This window comes from Notechis scutatus, chromosome 3 (genome assembly GCF_049901735.1).
Source record: "Notechis scutatus isolate UNSWTSFEM ecotype Mainland chromosome 3, rNotScu1.2, whole genome shotgun sequence".
NCBI classification, from domain to species: domain Eukaryota; kingdom Metazoa; phylum Chordata; class Lepidosauria; order Squamata; family Elapidae; genus Notechis; species Notechis scutatus.
In genome coordinates, this window is record NC_142011.1 from 90003820 (window position 1) to 90024831 (window position 21012).

The 21012-nt window shown below is 38.1% G+C and overlaps 1 protein-coding gene across 2 annotated transcripts in view; it reads right to left on the reverse strand.

The window, feature by feature from the left end:
- The window catches only part of COL11A1 (collagen type XI alpha 1 chain), a 272464-nt gene that overhangs the window by 141910 nt on the left and 109542 nt on the right, over window positions 1–21012 (reverse strand). For both annotated transcript variants that reach the window (XM_087960746.1, XM_087960745.1), the window contains 9 exons: window positions 20644–20685; window positions 20308–20370; window positions 17774–17848; window positions 15113–15196; window positions 13997–14053; window positions 6786–6839; window positions 4987–5040; window positions 4809–4862; window positions 3755–3808 (listed from right to left, as the gene is read on the reverse strand). In XM_087960746.1, coding sequence (XP_087816872.1) covers window positions 3755–3808; window positions 4809–4862; window positions 4987–5040; window positions 6786–6839; window positions 13997–14053; window positions 15113–15196; window positions 17774–17848; window positions 20308–20370; window positions 20644–20685 — 537 coding nt within the window. The remainder of the gene's footprint in view (window positions 1–3754; window positions 3809–4808; window positions 4863–4986; window positions 5041–6785; window positions 6840–13996; window positions 14054–15112; window positions 15197–17773; window positions 17849–20307; window positions 20371–20643; window positions 20686–21012) is intronic.

The following is a 21012-nucleotide window of genomic DNA, read 5'->3' on the forward strand; positions in this document are numbered from 1 at the left end:
CTATATACAGCTCAAAATTTCAATTGAATTGAAATTTCATAATTGTATTATTGGCTTTGAAATACCCCAAGAATCCTTAGAGAGGGATTGATATACAGGGACTTAGCTAAAATGTGTCCCTATCAACTTACCATACGAGTCATACTTTTTTCCAATTATGGACATACATATCATTAAAAAAAGACAGTGGAGAGAAGCAAAGTATGCTTGCTATCATAGTTTTCAAAATTTCACATCAATTTGCTGCTGCTGCTGCTACTGTTGCTGGTACTACTACTACACTGTTATGGTGGTTAATCTTTGGTGAGATTCACAGCCTTTGGGGCTGGTTGGTAGCTCAACAGCTTGAGTCCTAACCAAGGATCTAGGAACTGTTAAGGTAGCGTCAGAGGATATAAGCTGTTCCAAGTAGGGTGGTTTTTTGATACATTCAGAATTTCCAAATAGCGAGGTAGCCCTTTAGGTATTGCTCCAAGGGCTCCAATTACAATTGGGATAACACACAATTTCTTTTTCCAAAGTCACTCAACTTCAAATTGTAAGTCCCGCTTCTATTATTATTATTATTATTATTATTATTATTATTATTATTATTATTATTATTATTAATTAAAATTTATTGGTTGCTTAACTCTGATGGACTCTGATATAGAGTGTAACACAGTATTAAAAATTGAAATCTTGAATTGTTCAAGATATGAGCTAAAACTATTTTAGGATAATTAAAAAATACACAAAGAGGTATTTCTAAAGGAGGAAATAAGAGAATATTGTAATGGGTCAGCCTGACTGAAACTGTGATAATCCCATTGATCTTAGACATCAAGAATTTAAATTGAACTGAATTTAATTGAATACTTTATTGACCAAGTGTGATTAGATACACAAGGAATTTTTCTCTAGTACAGAAACTTTCAGTGTATATGCAAAGCAACAGAGAAAATAATACTACTACTAATAATAATAATATAAAAATAATAAAGAGGGGAAGTAAAGAATTAAGCGTGCTTCTGAATTAAAAAGTCCTCCCGTGTAAAAGCTTCTTAAATGATAATAGAGAGACAGACAGGTGGTACATAAATAGGATAGTACATATACTATTATAATTCAAAGATGTTTATCTTTTATTCCCAAATTGCCATACTGAAGAAACAAACTACATGTAGGCAATGTCAAACACCTGTAATGTGTGGGGGACAGCAGAATGGAAGGGTTATCAATTACTTTCTATAGATTTTTTTTTCTAAGTGGATCAATACGTAGACTTGGGATATATCAGCCTGTCATTTTTAAAATGTGAGTTTAAAATATGTGCATATTTTATCGTGTAAGTTCATACCTTCCCATTGCTAGCATAGGCAAGGCTTCTGAATTCAGAATTCACCTAAGTCTGTGTTTCATGAGGGTATGATTGTCCTGGTTTTAACATTTAAAAAGCTCAAGCTGAAAAATAACCATAACGTAAAGCATAAGTGGATGTGACAGTGCAAATAGTCATCTATAAATAGAAACAATATAAAGAAAAGTACCCATGATTTTAAGAAAATGGGCACTTAAAGGTCACACAGTTGCCAGCTCAGCCAAAGTGGCTTACACAAAGATGGAGATGGAATTGTGGGAATATTTATCAGCCATGGAAAAGATTCCTAGAGTGAAGTATTTAAGTAGCACAATAGTGATTAATGCACAGTGCCCTCTGCTGACCATTTATTTCATTGATTTTATTTTTCAAAAGACTGCACATCTTCTTATTCAAGATGTTTTCTACCTTATATACTCTACAAATTAAATATTGATACACACGGCTAGGGTCAATGACATGGGCAAAGGTGTTCATGAAATATAAATAGTTAATAAAAAGCCGATAAGATAGAAGCTAGCATTATCCAAACTATCATTATATAAACATTTTCAGAGTAAAAATAAGTTATTTACTGGGGGTGGGGGGACTTGTTTGTCACATACAAAATTCCACTTGATAAAAATGGATATGTGGGTTAGCTTGTAAAATTTCATTTCCCCAAATGCATTTTGTAATGTCTTTGCACCATTGTATCCTATATTGTACACACGAAGCCTCCTTATGTCAATCTTATGGAGATTGACATAAATTCCCAGTTAGAGCTGGGAAAATTTATATTATGGGATCCTTTTATGTGATTTTTTTTTTTTACTGCTTGTGCATATTTCACAATATGAGTGAAATGGGTTGACTTTCTGTTTTTTTTTTATTTATTTATTTTTGTCAATTGCTTACAAGATAATAGATATAAGTAAAAACATAGTTATGAATACATGGATGCATATAAGAAAAATAAAAAGATAAAAGAAACAATAGGACAGGGACAGTAGGCACGTTGGTGTGCTTATGCACGCCCCCTACAGACTTCTTAGGAAAGGGGTGAGGTCAATAGTAGACAGTCTAAGGTTAAAGTTTTTGGGGTTTGGGGAAGAAACCACAGAGTCAGGTAGAGTATTCCAGACATTGACCACTCTGTTGCTGAAGTCGTATTTCCTGCAATCAAGTTTGGTGTGATTAACTTGAGTTTATATCTATTGTTTGCTACTGTGTTGTTATGGTTGGAGCTGAAGTATTCATTGACAGGTAGGACATTGCAATGTATGATTTTATATATCATACTTAGATTGGACCGGAGGCGGCGTAGTCCTAGGTTTTCTAGGTCTAGAATTTCAAGTCTGGTGGCATAAGGTATTCTGCAATGAGTAGAGGAGTGGAGAACTCTTCTTGTGAAATATTTCTGGACTTTCTCAACTGTGTTAATATCAGATACGTAATGTGGGTTCCAGACTGATGAGTTGTATTTGAGTATTGGTCTAGCAAATGTTTTGTATGCTCTAGTTATTAGTGTAATATTACCAGAGAAAAAGCTACGTAAGATTAGGTTAACAACTCTTAACGCCTTTTTGGCTATGTAGTTACAGTGGGCTCTAGCACTTAGCACGGTTATGCCCTGAAGAAATTAAATACTATGTCAGTGGCCCCCAACCTTTTGGGCTCCAGGGACCTGTCCCATGCAGACAGGGTTTTCCGTGGACTGGAAGGGGTGTGGTTTTGTGTGCTGCCAGAGAGGGGAGGGGAAGGGAGAGGGAGAGGAGGGGAAGAGAGGGACATTTACTGGTGACCAAAAGGATGGAAGTATAAGTGATCCATCCTTATACTGACAATCCACAGAAGAAGAAACAATATAAGTCAGCTTATAGTACAGCATTCAAGCTGTATTCCACAAAAGCTGAGAGAGCTGCAAGAACTTGATAGGATTTTATGAGAGATTATAGAGAAAAAAAAGTTTTCTTGAATGCAACCTTTTTTCTATCACTAGAGTTTTGCCTCGTGATCAAGGATTCTGGAGGGTTTTTTTGCCCCTCAACTAACTAATTTAACAAATTCTTTAAAAGCTTGAAAACATCTGATCTGAGCAACCACTTTAATGTACAGCAGCATTACTGACTTCAGTGAAGAGATATTTCAATCTGGCTAATGAAAACCTGCAGACATATTCAAAGTCTACATCCCATGCATATTAATTTACTATCTGTTTGATTTCCATCCCATAACCAGGCATAAATCTCACTGAACCCAATGGCTGTTACGACTGAATAAACATATGTAAAACATGTAAACATATTGAAATCATATGGTTTCTGGAAAATGTCACAATTGTTTTGGACAATTCCAGATGTAGTTTTAATGTACCCACATTTTTAGATAAAGAAACATGCGTATTTTTCTTACCCTGTGTCCTTTTTCACCTGGTAGTCCAGGAAGACCATCAAAACCTCTGTCGCCCTAATAGGAATAACAATAATAACAATAACAGTGTGAACAATTCATTCTCACATTTTATAATAGTCTTAATAAATGGGTAAATCTGATAAATGAATTCTATTATACATCTATTTTATTGATGGATACTTTTGCCCTAAAACTGAACATTATTTGGAATTGCAACTAAATATCACCCTAAGGATGTTATTTGTAAAACATAATTGGAAAGAGAAAGAACATTTTCCTGGTTTAGGATAAAAATTTCAAATTCTGGAAGGGTACACTTCATAGCAGCAAGAGGATTTTTCTTTCTTTTCTTTGGAGCAAAAGACCTCTAAACATCTTCTCCCTTTTGGTTTGCAGACTTGGAGAAGCTACTGTTCAGATTACCAAGAAACATCTCTTTTCATTTCCAGGCATTCATTCATTCAGAAGGAAAGTACATCATGAAGTGGCTTTGTTTCTGGTATACTGTAAAGAACAAGTGACATCATACAATAGCCATACTCCACCCAAAGGTTTTCCCTAAAGGTAAGCTGGCTTCCTCTATTTGTTAAGGCCTGCTAGCCATGAAGATGCACCACTGTCTGCAAAAATGGAGCAACAGCTGTGCTAGGAGGAGCCTCTGTGGCGCAGTGGTTAGAGTGCAGTACTGCAAGCTACTTCTGCAGCCAGCCGCCTACAATTTGGCAGTTCAAATCCCACCAGGCTCAAGGTTGATTCAGCCTGCCATCCTTCCGAGGTGGGTAAAATGAGGACCCAAATTGTTGGGGGCAATATGCTGACTCTCTAAACCGCTTAGAGAGGGCTGTAAAGCACTATAAAGCGGTATAGAAGTCTAAGTGCTATTGCTATTGCTACTAGAGCTACAGTAGTTCCATTTCATACATAATTCCTTACTCTGCTCTGCAAAGTCAGTCACATTCAATCATATAATGGTACAAAAAGAAAATATCTGGTTCCTAACAGAAATCTGGACATTACAACAGCCTCTAGATAATCAAAGTCCAGAATTACTAACCTTAGAACCTGTCTCTCCTGGTATTCCTCTTGCTCCATCTGCACCAGGACGACCCTATTGGGGGGGGGGGGAGAGAAATGTCTGTTTTGCACATCACAAAATTAAAAAATAAATAATTACATCCTATAATTCTAGGTCCTTTTTATCAAAATGACCATTTTAAAGCATCGAAACTTACTCTTTTACCAGATTTTCCAGGCAGACCAGGTGGACCTTGAACACCCCGAGGACCCTGAAAATATATGCATATGTAAGTGGCAGATGCTGTACACACACACACACACACACACACACACACACACACAAACCATTTTCTGCTATACTGCATCAAGCACATCATGAGGAGATTCTCCTTCATTATAACCCACCTCAAACTAAGTCTTTAATTGATGTCGCCTAAAGGACCAATAAAAATGATTTCAGATTGGTTTCAAAGCAAATGAAGAGTAATCACGTGAAGTCCTTGGTCCTGGCCAATCTTGGTTGTTTGCTTGCAGATTTTTCATTATCCAACTAGGTAGGTAAGATCAACCTCTCTGAAAGCACCAAGGATTCCATTGTTCAACTCAGAGCTAGGTCTGTTCTCTTCCATTGGAAGAATAACCAGTTTGCAAAATTCTTCTAATATTTTTGATATTGAAAGGTTAAAAAGAAGGACTTTTCCATAGCCTTGAACACCCGTAAAATACCGTTCTTTAAACTGTACAAAATAAGTGCTTGCTAAGAAGGGAGGACGGGGAACCAGATTCTATTAAACAATGGATTATGAAAACTATCCCATATGGATTGATTAGATCCACTGTGTCTCTCCAGATCTGTGTCTGTCCAGGCATAAATCTCTCATTCTCTCTTCTGTGATGGCACCACAGATTTTAAATTAAAGTCTTTGCTGAATTGTTGACATTTAATATTTTAAACCAAATTTCTTTCATTATACTATATATCCAGCTGTACAGTTTGAAAGAGTAGACAAGACAAGCTTCATTTTCTATCACATTTGCTTTTTTTAAAAGGACATTAATTCTTGAAGATTTTTATCAAATGCCAGTAAGTTATTGTTTTTTAAATAAATTTCTTATATCCCTACTATAAATCACTGTTTCTCAATCTTGGCAAGTTTAGTATGTGTGAACGTCAACTCCCAGAATTCCCTAATCAGCATGGGAAGTGCACACATCTTAAAGCTGTTAAGTTTGTGAAACACTGCTATAAATATTCTACATATTGTTTTGCTATATTTCTACAACCCTTCCTATGTGCCCAGATCTCAAAGCTGGTTACAATGCAGTATTCTAGTAGGAATAAGCAACCAATTTAACCTTTTTACATCCCGAAAATGTATTCCATGTTTGCAATTATGGAAAAATGTTTTGAACAAGCAGAAGATCTGCAAAAATATCATTAGATCCATCAGGGGACAATACCACAGGCAACACAAAATACTTGGATCCTATTTGTATTTTTATGGGAGAAAGACAAAAAATAAACTAGTAGAAAGTACAAACTAAGATAGTAGCAAGGAACATTTGTATGAGGGTGGGTAGAGAACAGAAATCATTAGTTCTCTGCAAACATAAGTCCCATAAACAGGAAATATTATTGTTACAAAGGCATATCAGGTAAACCAAACCAAACCAAACAAAAAGCATTGTTGTTCTGTTGTGGGGAGCCATTAAAATTGAGTGTATGTTTATGCAACTAAATTAATGTACAATGTTTTGGGGAAAATAAGAATGAAGAAATATAAAAACAATTAAATTGAATGTTTGAAGTCAGAAGGTTTCAGTGTAGGTGGAGGATTGAATGCAGTGATACTATTGATATCAGATTACACCTGGATTTAAAGACAAATTGCCTTATGAAACAATTCTCTCAGTTACTTGGACCACTCCAGCAGCTCTCTGGGACTAAAATTGAGGGACCCCCATTACAAACCTACCATTTGCATTTGTTTCTTCATTGCTGATAGACTCTTACCTGAGGTCCTGGATCTCCACCGTCACCTTTGATACCAGATGAGCCAGGACTTCCCTACACCAAAGGATAGATGCCCAAGAGGATACTGTTTTAGTTCAATCTGACTCACATTTTGACACAGAAAAATAAATACTTTTGTATTGCTGATTATGATTGTGATGGACATGTTCACATCAAACTGGTTCATAATTTTATTTACTCCAGCCGTCATCTTAAACCTAAAATTTACTGTCCAAACAATAAATATCTTTAAAGATACTGGTCAACCCACTTCTAGTCTCAATAATAAATTGAGGGCATCTCTACATGGATTTTGTCACCAATCTCAGTTCCCATCCCTGTAATTTCATAGTGATAGGCAGTCACCTCTATTTTCAATTTGCAGTGCTGGAGCTGACAGGCTGTTGTTCACTGTCTCCCAGTTATATGTTTTAAGATTTCTCCACCACACCAATGACATGAACATAGTACAAACTGATTTTTGAGTTCTCAAGACCCGTGTAAGGACAATCATGGGCCATTGTAAAGATAGCTCTGAAGATTTAGGGAATGACAGTGGTGGCTCTGGCTCCATGGAAGAATCCTGCAATTCTTCAGTTTCACTCCTTTAGACTTCAAGCAGATACCTGAGAAATCCTAACAAAGTCACCATTCTTTCTTTCATGCTACCTCCTTGCCCCCTTTTTAAATAAAAAGAGAAATTAACGAGATAGGGAGTGGGCAGCATGCTACAAGATCCTGTCATCAGTGTCAAAACAATCTTTCCAACCCTGTTGGTGAAAATATGTGCAGCATTTCCTGACAGGACTGATGTAATATGATTCTGCATAGGAAAAAATATTCCATATTCAAGGACATGCCCAACGGGAAACTCTCTGCACTAGTAAGAGCTCTATCCTGCTTGTTCTTCCCTTTAAAGTCTTAGTGAGATTTTCCTCTCTTTTGGAGAAGGCAGATCTGTCCATCTGTCTGTCCGTCTGCCTGCGTATTCATCTATCACAGGGGACTCTGGGCAGTACACAAACGTTAAAAATGACAAGCAAGGAGTTTTGGGTTGAAATACAAGCCTCCAAACTTAATAAAAAGATAGCCAATTCAGCCTAAAAAGAAATAAAGGCAGGGATAGGTGAACGAGAAATTTAAGGGTAGATGGTAAGAGTGAGGTCACCTTCATTAATATTCAGAAATGTTAAATATTATGCCTTGAATCTCCAGAAACAGTACTCATTCTAAATTAGAAAAGTAGCATTTTTTAAAAGAGAAATTACTCTTGGACTCATTAAGAAGTCGCGGCTGGGGGTGTTTTTGCTGGGGGAGGGGAGGGGAGTAGTAGAGTAGAGCAGAATAAAGATTGGGAGAAGCAAAAAGACTTTTGCTTAAATTTTCTAAATTAGATAAAAAATAGTTGGATTTCTCTAGCTTAAGTGGAAAATGGTTAAGGTAACTATTTTAATGCAATCCCCGATTCACACTAAGCCCTGATTCAGAATTTAAATTCTGGCTTCTAGTCTACTTACTTCAAAGTTACTGAAATCAGCAACACTGATTAAATATTGCATTTAGATGTTTTTATTGCATCACTGAGCTCTGCAGAATGTGTGGCTTGCTAATTCACAAGTGTGATCCTACTCCCTGATAATGCTCCTGTATGTCATCAGCCAGAAGTGAGAACTTTTCAATACAGTAATATCTCTTGCCTGCAAACTGGCTACAACCTCATTCCAAAAGGAAAATATATTCTATTGAAAACAGGAGATAAACAATGGCAGCAGCAGTGAAATAACTCCACAGAACCCTTTTTAGTGACAGATGACAGAGTGGTTCTCCAGCTGCAAGACACTTTCAGATATTAGTTACTTGTGGTGATCTTCTCTATCAGCAGCAATCTACAAAATCATTCTGATAATCTGGCAAGGAAGCACTTAATGGAAGCAGAAGGACCAGTTTTATTATGTTTTATCCTACAAATCACAGAGACAAGAATGACCTAATTGTAGAGTTATCTGGGCCAAAGGATATGAATCAAAACTATGCAGCTGGGGAACAGTTAACCACAATGTTTCATTTTACTCTTCCTATCCTACCCTAGAGAAGGGTAGTAATACTTTTTTTCTTGCATAATTTATAGTTGGGAGCATAATAAGCGGTCTTTGTATAAAGATTCCTTTGCATTTCCCTTCAACTCATCCCTTCTTATCTGTGCCTTTCCCATTCCTCTTCTATGTTTTATCTATGACAGGTGCTTTGGCAGGCCTTCCCTACTTTCATTTCAGTTGTTCATTTATTGGTTTTAAAATATTCTGCTAGTGGATGGCAGCCTGTAAATTAACAAATAATGCTATACTTTCCAGACTAGCGGTGCTGAGCATACACTAAATAAAAAGCTAGAGGAACCCAATTCCACATCACCATATCCCAGAGGTTTTTGGTTGGGAATTTTAAAATGAACAAACTATATTTGGGGATTTCTAAAACAACCTATCTGTTGGGACTTTGCTTTGCTTGTAAACAGGTGACTATTACAAATGCTTACTATGGGGGCCCTGCAGACAATTAATTGCTGACATATCCTTTCCTCCCACTATTACTGCTACTTCTTTTTGGAAGAAGAGTTTTCATTTCACTGCTGGCAGACACTTGCATGAGAAAATGCAAGAATCTGTCAAGAAAGGCATTATCCAAAAGAAGGTATCTTCTCTATGGCAGATCATAACTCTCCACTCATAAATTATTTTACAAACTGACCCACTTCCATTTTCTAAATCTCCTTCATTCCAGGAAGGAAAGAATTGAAGATATCCTTTTTGAGGTCTTGATTGGTAGAAAAATCAGTTGTCTATTGTAAAATATGGAGCTTGGGACTAGACACCATGAGAGTCATTGAGGTCCACACTGTAAGGTCTCTTCTTGACTTAATCAACAGAGTAAATATTTCCCATCACAACTGCTGTCAAAAATGTCAATTATTTTACCAAGCTTTCTGTCCTTCACAAGTTTCCAATTGTAGTTTTTGCAGTGAGGGAATTGTAAAAATATTTAGAAGTGGGCTTGTTTTCATGAACAAAAAAAAAGTTTGACTTATTTTTTATCAAGAAAACTGCAGCATATGTTCAAATGTAATTCCCACTACAGAGTTGTCAGATTACTCATATTGCCTTGAGGCACTTCCAGCACTGCTTGATATCATAACAAAACCTTCTTTTTTGTTATTGTTAAATACAAAGAATATAACTCTCTTGTTTCCTCAACAATAAATAGCAATGCCTCTATCCAAAGGATTCAGGTTTTCATTGTACTTATCATTCCACCTGCACAGCTGACAAAAACAGTTCATGTTTACAATATATTTTCAGCACACATCCCTGAAGCCTGAGTTCTCTTGGCCATGTTGGACATCAGCTATCTAATTACCAATTAACATGGCCTTTGGGAATTATGGCAACTGGGACAGTCCAGAATAGGGCTGTCAAAATCATGGCCTGCAGGCCAGATGCGTCACGCACTGGCCATGCCCACGCCCAGTTTAGCAAAGTGGGGGGAAAGCCACGATACATCACATGATGACACCGTGACGATGTGAGTTTGACATCCCTGGTCCAGAACATGTAAAGAATTCTGGGCTAAAGAACAGCTAACATTTTTCTTCTAATGATCTGTCACAGGAGCCCCTAAGATGACTGTGCTGGCTAACCTGCTTTTGCAAATCAGGGAAACAGCACACTACATTAGGAACTAAATATATCCTTTCATTCTGAATAGCATACTTCCTCTTGACCTTTATGTCTAAGTGTTTTTCTACCTTGGTGTAATTACTGAGGTTCCTCAGAAGACTACTAGGTTTATGCAAAGTCTGTAATCTTGGTTGTAATAAGTATCATTTTATATTGTTGTAAATACACATGGATAGCTTGGAAAGAGATAGTAACTGCTTAACTGCAGCATTTAAATGAATCATTTTGATTATCTCTGTCAGCAGAGTATCCATTTCTTAAAAGAGGAAGCCATCATTAGAAGAAAATTGCCCAGGTAATTTAACAACTGCAGAGCTAGTGTTCTGCTTTTGTCATTTAAACATTTAAAATGCTGGCAAATGTCAAATCTCTATCCAGTGAGTCTATAATATAGAGGTCTGCAATTTTGTTCTGCTTGTTTTCCAAAGTAGACAACTGGGACATTCTCTTTTAAACAGAATGTCATTTTAAACTTCCGGCTGAAATCAAAATATCCAGTGGTCTTCTCATTAAATACTGTATTTAAACAAACTTAAAAATTAGAGAGGGGGGAACCTCCTATTTTGTAATAGGAAATAAAGTTCTAAATCATTTTTCCCAGTACAAATAAGACAAAAGTGGAGGACATTAACCCTTCAAAAATTGCAGAAATGGTACAAATTCCAAGGGGACAAATAAGCATATTGAGAAATACGTTAATCATCAAATGAAAAAAAAAATTAATTTTATCAAGAGAGCCTGTGTCCAGGCCAGGGTATGTTGGATTCCAGTAAAGGACTATATGGAAACTACCTAGTCTTGCAGCTGAACCTCATTTTAGCCTTGATTATGGGACCACACCCTTTATTGCAACCTGGGGATGGAGGTTAATTTAGGAGTATGCAGAAATGTCCAGTTTTATCTTTTAGTAATTGGCAACTTCTTAGTATCTGTTGCCTCAGGCACACATTTCATTCTGCTTAATGTAAGGCTGGGCAGCTCAGAAACCATATAAACCTCTGTCACACAATTTCAAAATCCCCATAAGTTATAGGTGAAACTCGAAAAATTAGAATATCGTGCAAAAGTTCATTTATTTCAGTAATGCAACTTAAAAGGTGAAACTAATATATGAGATAGACTCATTACATGCAAAGCAAGATAGTTCAAGCCGTGATGTGTCATAATTGAGATGATTATGGCTTACAGCTCATAAAAACCCCAAATCCACAATCTCAGAAAATTAGAATATTGTGAAAAGGTTCAATATTCTAGGCTCAAAGTGTCCCACTCTAATCAGCTAATTAAGCCATAACAGCTGCAAAGGTTCCTGAGCCTTTAAATGGTCTCTCAGTCTGGTTCAGTAGGAATCACCATCATGGGAAACATAGAAAGTTGTGCAGAAAACCATCATTGACACCTTCCATAAGGAGGGAAAGCCTCAAAAGGTAATTGCAAAAGAAGTTGGATGTTCCCAAAGTGCTGTATCAAAGCACATTAATAGAAAGTTATGTGGAAGAGAAAAGTGTGGAAGAAAAAGATACACAAGCAGCAGGGATGACTGCAGCCTGGAGAGGAGTGTCAGGAAAAGGCCATTCAAAAGTGTTGGGGACTTTCACAAGGAGTGGACTGAGGCTGGAGTCAGTGCATCAAGAGCCACCACACACAGACGGATCCTGGACATGAGCTTCAAATGTCGTATTCCTCTTGACAAGCTGCTCCAGAACAACAAACAATGTCAGAAGCGTCTTACATGGCTAAAGAAAAACAGAAGTGGTCTGTTGTTCAGTGATCCAAAGTCCTCTTTTCTGATGAGAGCAACTTTTGCATCTCATTTGGAAACCAAGAACCCAGAGTCTGGAGGAAGAATGGAGAGGCACAAACCACAAGATGCTTGAAGTCCAGTGTGAAGTTTCCACAGTCTGTGTTGATTTGGGGAGCCATGTCATCTGCTGGTGTTGGTCCACTGTGCTTCATTAAGTCCAGGGTCAACACAGCCGTCTACCAGGAGATTTTGGAGCACTTCATGCTTCCTTCCACAGATGAGCTTTATGGGGATGCTGACTTCATTTTCCAGCAGGACTTGGCACCTGCCCACACTGCCAAAAGCACCAAAACCTGGTTCAATGACCATGGGATTACTGTGCTTGATTGGCCAGCAAACTCGCCTGACCTGAACCCCATAGAGAATCTATGGGGCATTGCCAAGAGAAAGATGAGAGACATGAGACCGAACAATGCAGAAGAGCTGAAGGCCGCTATTGAAGCATCCTGGTCTTCCATAGCACCTCAGTAGTGCCACAAGCTGATAGCTTCCATGCCACGCCGCATTGAAGCAGTAATTGCTGCAAAAGGGGCCCAAACCAAGTACTGAGTACATATGCATGCTTATACTTTTCAGAGGTCCGATATTGTTCTATGTACAATCCTTGTTTTATTGATTGCATGTAATATTCTAATTTTCTGAGATTGTGGATTTGGGGTTTTCATGAGCTGTAAGCCATCATCACCACAATTATGACAAATCACAGCTTGAACTATCCTGCTTTGCATGTAATGAGTCTATCTCATATATTAGTTTCATCTTTTAAGTTGCATTACTGAAATAAATGAACTTTTGCACGATATTCTAATTTTTTGAGTTTCACCTGTATGCTCTCCAAACCCATCTGACAAAACGCTGAACAACAGAAGAGTGATTTCCAAACAAATTTCAATGGAAAGCAAATATAAAGGACATATAAACCATCAGAACAGCCAATAATAATTTTTAAAAGCAAACGCAAACAAACCCATGCATGATTGAAAATCCTAGCTCATTCACTCATGTAACGTTGTTGCACGATTACATCCCCCTTTGCAGTCAATCACCTAATTGCAGTCATGCCTAATTTTGTTTTGCAGCGTGCTTTCTTGCTTCTAAAAAGTTGCCTGTCACAAAAACTTAATGCTAGGGACAGTTCCTAGACCAGGGGTGTCAAACTCAATTTCACTGAGGGCCGCATCAGGGTTGTGTTTGACCTTGAGGGTCCAGATGGGCATGGCTGGGGTGGGCGTGGCCAGGGTGGGTGTGGCCAGCTTGACATCACTTGTGCCAGGGGGGCACCTGTGGTGGCCCGGGCAGGGCTGGGAGAATCCTCCTGCAGCCATCTGCCAGCAAAAACAGAGCCCGGGAGTTACGTTTTCAGCCACGACAGCCTCCTGCAGCCTTCTGCCAGAGAAAATGGAGCCCGGGAGGGCCACATGTGGCCCTTCCAAGCTCCGTTTTCACTTGCAGAGGCACCACGGGCCAGCCCTTCACTATTTCCAGGGTGGCCCCTTGGGCCAGATGGAAGCACCCCACAGGCTGGATCCGCCCCATGGGCCTTGAGTTTGACATCCCTGTCTTAGATAGACAGACAAATAAATCACTCTTTTTAAAACCCCAGCCAATTAAATGGCATTGCAACTGAGACAAATCATTTATGAACCACCACTTTGGATAACAATTGTTTTGCATACCACAGGGCCAGGTCGTCCAGTAAGTCCCATTGGACCAGGGGGACCTCTCATTGCAATCTGTAATGTAAACAAAAATAAATATTTAACTTGCTAAACTACTCATAACTTCCAACAAATAGGACAGTTGTCATTGATAATTAACTATTATGTAAACATTGTTTAGCCTTACTACATTTTATAAGGAAAGATCGCAATGCATCATGACTCTGGCATGATACAGATAAAATGCCAAAATCTTGGATTCTACAAAAAATAGGAGGCAATGTCCCTTATGGAAAACTGAGTAAGATAAACACACCTATTATCTAATCCCTCTTCTCAAGAAGTCAGGAAAAAGGGTGAATTTTTCTCCACCAAACCTTCATAGAACCTGTTAAAGATATCTAGTTTGATCATACGGCCATGGAAGAAAGTATTTGAAAAGTGCTGGTATCTGTTCCTGTAAACAGCTGTAAATGTGGTCCAATTGCCAAGTACCTGAAGTATAGCCAGGTGACTGTGGCAGGGAAGGCTGATTGAGAGAATTTTGAATCTAAGTGCCCCCATCGTTAAGTCCATTATAATTTTGAATGGCTGCCAAGCTACCAGTCATAAGTCAAGGACTACCTGTGTCAAATCAGGAGATTCAGGCAGTTAAAATGAGAATAAAGGTTTATTGAAAGTTTAAGCTCTCTACAAGTATCTGACCAATTAGCAGTCAAGGAAAATGCATGGAAGATAAGAGAAGCATTCAAGGTGGGCTGGACTTAAATCTCTTGCAGGTATGCTGGAACTTACGACTTATGACGTGTTTGACCCCTCCCTCAGGCTGACCCTGGTCATCTCCTAGAACCTGTATGCCAATGTTTGCAGAATTGGTCCTTGTCTGGATTATCTAATGGGGCTGACATTTTCCCACCCTACGGCAGGAGCAGGAAAGGCCATAGAGCAGGCCTCAATGCAGTTTCCACATCTAATCACTTCCATTGTAGCTCTACTCATTTTCAGTTCTGGTTTCACTCATGTCAGAAGGCAGATCACAGCATGTTTTGAACAATGAGAAACAAAGCCCTTGAAAAGGGGTGGGTGGAAGGGATAAGGTGTTCCAGCTTTGCTTTGGTCTGCACCCCAACTTACCCTGGCCTGCTGAAGAATAGCTTGAGCTTGAGCCTCCTGAGGTGAGATTGCTGGGCCCTTCTCACCACCCCCACTAAAGCGGAACTGTACAGAAAAAAATCAAAATGAAAAATTCAGAATTAACCTCTATTCATTTATCTCTATTCATTAATGAAATAATTTTCATTAAAATCTTTAAGAACATTTCTTTGATATCATAGTGTTTTATATAGATAGTTTTTAGGTTGTATATTTATCACAAATTTTATTTTTTTTATTTTTAAAAAATTAATAATTACTAAAAAAACAGCATTACTGCTGGTGGCAAATGGATCGCTCATTCAGAATGGGTTAACCTTAAATAAACTAATTTATACAAAATATTTGTTCATTACTACATTTATATACTGCCCAACTCACTGTTTTGATAAAATTTGAATTAGATCATTTTAATATGGCATCTTTCCAAGCTCTAAAGCTTTTCATGCTTTTGATGACAATGAATGAGGAACTGCAGCCCAAGCTTTCTTTGTCTTGCTGTTTAATCTCCAGTTCTGCCTTAAAAATTATCAAGGAGATGTTTTCAATACAAATATTACTGGGAACTATAGCTTGCCATGTCTTTGGCACTTTTAATTAGAGATCAAGGTCATTTTTCATATGAAGAAGTCCCTCTCAATAAGAATGTAGGCCTAAGAAATATAAGTTTCCTCTCCTCCATCACTGGTGCTAAGTTAAGTTTTAGATGTCAACCCAGAATAGGCCTATGTAAAGTTCAACTAGAATTTAGTTCAGTCCTAGGAATTTTAACACTATCATCATAAATACATCCTCAAGAGAAGTTGCTTTTGTAATTAATTAAAGTCATAAATCTAATCACTCATTAGCTCAGAAATGTATTTAATTAGCATGTATCAAAAGTTCAGGCAACAGACCTGTTGAAATTACCTTTTAACACAAACCTGGGCATTTTATGGCCTCTAGGCCCTATCCAGCCCTTTGGGCCATGAATGGGCTATGTGAGGTCAGTCAGAAATTAGAAATCAAAAGTAAATAAGTGTGCCATGGGGGACAAGAGAAGAATTGAATTTGGATCCGGATACGTGCAGTCACCATGCATTTCTTCACTCAGCTGGAAGCCGCAGGAGGGGTCTAGGACAATTCGCCACAGCCAACTCGCCACAGACATCTTGCCAACTCACTGTGGGACAATTCACTGCGGCCAATTCACCGTGGGACAACTTGCCATGGACAAGTCCACACAGGATAGCTCAATGCGATAAATGTTATCCATCACTATTTCTTTGACATTCTTTCCATTGAGAAAAATGGAAATAATATCAAAGAAACAGTGGTGGATAACATTTATTGTGTTGAGTTATCCCACATGGAAATTACCTGGGGTAAGTTGCCCACAGCAAGTTGTTATCCTGTAGTGAATTGGCTGCAATGAGATGACTGTGGTAAGTTGGCCATGACAAGATGGCCATGGTGATATGACCGCTGTGACATGGCTGGGACGAATTGTCCCATTTTGTGCAAGAGGGTGAGGAAAAAGTACTTTTCTGCACCTGTGCAGAGCTTGCCCTCACCTGCAGCACCCTGAGGAGTTGAGGTAAAGGAGTTTGAGGATATCAAATCAGGTTACATTGGATTGGCCTTTTCCAGTTTCTCATCTGACCCTTTGGGGAAATTAATTGCCCACCCCTGTTTCAACATGAACAACAGAAACAAAGAGTTCTTTCAAAACCTGTTCTATATGCTTGTCTAGAATGGTGGAAGGAGTGCAGTTCCATTTTCATTAGGAACTTGTCTGTTATTTCAGGAGTGAGTAACGAGCATCCATTTTGTGGTTCTCCAACAACCTAAGACTATGCCAGCGCAATCTGGCCATTTCCCTCATTTCACAGGAACAATCTCAGGCCATTGTACAGTTTGGAGTAAAATGTCACTTTGCTCCATCAAGGATATCATTATTTCACTTGATATAAGTCCATGGTCTTCCTGAAGAGCAGAAGGCAACATCAAGAACATCAACATCATTCCCAAACCACTACCTACTTCTATGCTATTTGAATAAACAATGCGGCAAAAAAGAGACAATCTAACATTTCTAGAATAAATCATTATCTTTTGATTTTTAGTAGAACTTGGAACAAAATTTATAATGCTAGCTTTGTTTCCTGGCTTGAAATGTCAGTTCAGGAATTAGCTCTTTAATTGGTCACTGCTATTGTCTAACTTTAAAGAATTTTCCAACAGCCAGGACTTATTCAGAGGTGGAACCGATAGCGGAAAATTTGAGTAGTTCAGAGAACCAGCAAATACCACCTCTGACTGGCCCCACTCCCATCTATTCTCTGATTGGCTGGGTCTTCTTTTGTTGCTCTGCACTGGAGAACAGAGCTGGAAAGCAGGTTAGTGGGGTGGGGAGGGAATGGGATTTTGCAGTAACCTTCTCCCAGGAATAGGGTGGGAATGGAGATTTTGCAGTATCCTTCCCTGCCCTGCCCACCAAGCTATACACATCAAGCCACGCCCACAGAACCGGTAGTAAAAAAATTGAATCCCACCACTGACCTAGATGATCTATTAAGAGAAATATTAATAGTTAATCATACTACATTGAATTCTTATTTGTCCCTTGAAAATGTAACCTTTGTAAAGCAAAGTAAGACTTACTGGTAACATTAACATGGTACCCGGGGGTCCAGGTAAGCCATCAGCCCCTGGAAGACCAGAACGTCCTGGTGGACCCTAAGGTCAAAACAGAGATTCAGGAAATTAGAAACATCTTAGAGCATGTTTAATTACTACAGTGGCAAATTGAACAGTAGAATGATTTAAATCCCATCTTATGTTCATTTCATCTCATTTCTGTAGTTTTTTAATTAAAATTTCCACAACAGTGTGTGTGTGTGTGTGTGTGTGTGTGTATATTTGTGCATGTTTCTTTTAATGCACACACTGCTGTCTACACGTTCCTCTTCACTTCATATGTGGATTCTAGGAACATGTATATTTTGTGAGTACTTTCCCACATATAAGCATACTTTTGTCTACATCTTGTTCTAAATACAGTATATGCCTTTTTGTGTCTCCTTCTTTAAAATATTTTTGTTTGGTTTTTAAAGTTGTGAAATATATGGCAACATTTATTAATGTGTATTCTGGTTCAAATCTGGGTTCAGGAAATGCAATTTAAGAATGTTTACACTCAAGCATTTCTTACATTTTTACATAAAAATGGATGTTAATATATTTCTCAATTGTTATGAGCCACAAAAATAAAATGCACATATGCTTAAGAGAAAAAACATCTCAAAACAATTAGGAATAGCTTCCTAGAAGAAGTTGGCAAACCATTATTAGAAACAGCTGACTAGTCTTTCTTAAATGTTCATGAAGGTAATGTTAAAATGTCTATATTCTGAGGATACTTTTTAATTCCTTAATTTATTAAACCAGCATTGCAGGCATGTGCTAGTGTACAGATTAAAAATCAGATTATACTCACAAATACATAATCAAAGCTTCCCTAATCACTTCAGTTGTTAGCTATATACACATACATCATTATATCCTAAATGTTTTTAATTGGCACTGCACACAACATTTCAAATGGCCAGTGGTGGATTAAGGCTCACTGGTGCCCTAAGCACTGACAATTCTTGTTGCCCTCCTCCTGTACAAACGAAGCCAAGCTTAGGCTATATGAAAGTTTTTGTGGTGCCCCCTTTGGGCCTGGTGCTCTAAACACATGCTTAGTCTGCTTAATGGTTAATACATCACTGCAAATGGCCACTAAGTGAGCTGTTGTAAGTCAAGGACCACCATGCACGGAATTTTGAGGAAAAAATAAACTTAGCTAGGATCTTCTTTGCAACAATAAGCATCAAGTACATACATAAGTATGAATATACAACTCCTGGAGACACATTCAGAATACAAAACTACAGTGTTAAACAGCATGGCAAGGGTGAGTTTAGCAATGATTTATTTCCTGTGTACCTTCAACATCTAGCATAAGGTGACCTAGTATTTATCTCTTCTTTGTCTGAAAAAGCTGTAGGCACAGATTCCAGAAACTTTCTAAATGTCTAGGCATCATAAATTAATAAAATATTGTTTTCTCAGATTGTACACTAATGGTTTCAGTTGCCAAAGACCAGGAATTATCTGAGTTGCCTTGCTTTTGATGTTGTCATTTCAGTCCAATTTTACATTTGATAAATTGGTGGACTGTTGCAGAAATATCATTACATAGGCATGTGGTTTTATGCCGATAATATCCAAAGATCTATGCAATTCTGACCTTAAAGTATCAGTTATTGGAAATCTCAAAATGCTGCAATGCAATTACAGCACACAGAAGACAAAGCAAAGAAGGGACATAATGGGAACAAGACTGGTGCAGACTTACCATGCTAAAACTATTTGTGGTTAATATTTAAAGATTAAGTGGGAAATCAGGAAGGGCAAATGGATTAACCCGTACTAATCTGTTGTATCAGAAGGCTAATAACAAGGCCTTAGATATCTCTTATCTCAAGAGATGTGAACAGTTATCCTTCAGATGTAATAGCAAGCAAAACAAACAGACAGAGAAAGCCAGCTACATTTCCAGTTTATCCACCTGTTATCACCAAAAGTCACCCAGAAATAACAAGACATCTGCTGATCTGACTTGGGCAATCCATTAAAGCTAGATAATGGAAATTGTCTTCCGACTTTCATTTGCACCACTGATAACAACATTTTCCTTTACGTTCAGTCACCCTGAACACATTCAATAATGTGGACTTGTTTTTGAGAGACCTGAAGAAACCGAAGGCTTCAGGATGTCCCATCTCCTTCACCAACTCTATGAGATGACCTTTAGGTGGCAGAATTTAGACCCAAGGCCCTGCATATCCTATCTGCACAGTGACAAAAAGGATTTAACCCTATCCTAGAGAACCTCTAAAAATCTCATTATTTCTCATTAGAAGAGTGTCAGATTTGACCTGAAATGGATCAGCTAAAAACTCTTGAATTCCTTATGGCAAGGAAAATATTTTATTTATATAATGGTTTTGCAAAACACAAGAGTATTCCTTTAAGCTACAGTAAGAAATTACAAAACCGTTGCATGTCCTTAAGAATTGTTTACATTCCCAACCATTCAATCCGGCATGCTTGGGCTGCACATTTGCAACCCATGGAGACTTACTTACCCTATCACCGGGGTCACCAGGAGGACCAATGGGGCCTTGCATACCAGAGGGGCCCGAAATACCCTATAAAGGCAATATATAGATAATAGTTATCCTACATATTTTTTTACGACAATGATTAGGAGCAATTTTGATCCAAGGACTGGCAAAATATATGGTTGCCCATCAGAAACAAAAACACACAGGTAAATAAATGACACCATTTCCTGACGGAACAATCTGTACTGAACGGAAATTTATGTTATATATGTATGAGCCCTGAAGCAGTCATGCAAATATCATTGTTAATAGTACCATTCGTTTTATTTAAATTATATTTTGAAAGCATATACTTACTGGGGGTCCTGGAGGTCCTGGAGGTCCTTCAATAAGCATTCCCTAAGGAAGGTGAGAAATGTATTGCTTATTATGTATTTAATGTATAAATGTCAAATATGTAGCATTTATTCTAGCAAGTGTGAATGGCATAAAATGAATCATAATTTGTAAAATGTTTTGGGCTGCATTATTTCCTCCCCTGCGTTAAACTTTGTAAGAATCAGTGGTCCAGGGAAGGTGAATTAGGCTTCTTTAAGCTTTCTATATAACATTTCACCTGGTCGGGCTTCATCCTAGTTCTGCCTACTTTGTCAAGAGTGGTGTGTTTGTAATGCAGCTGCCACCACTTAGTTTGCTAGAGACCAATAGGCCTGGTCTCCCTTCAGA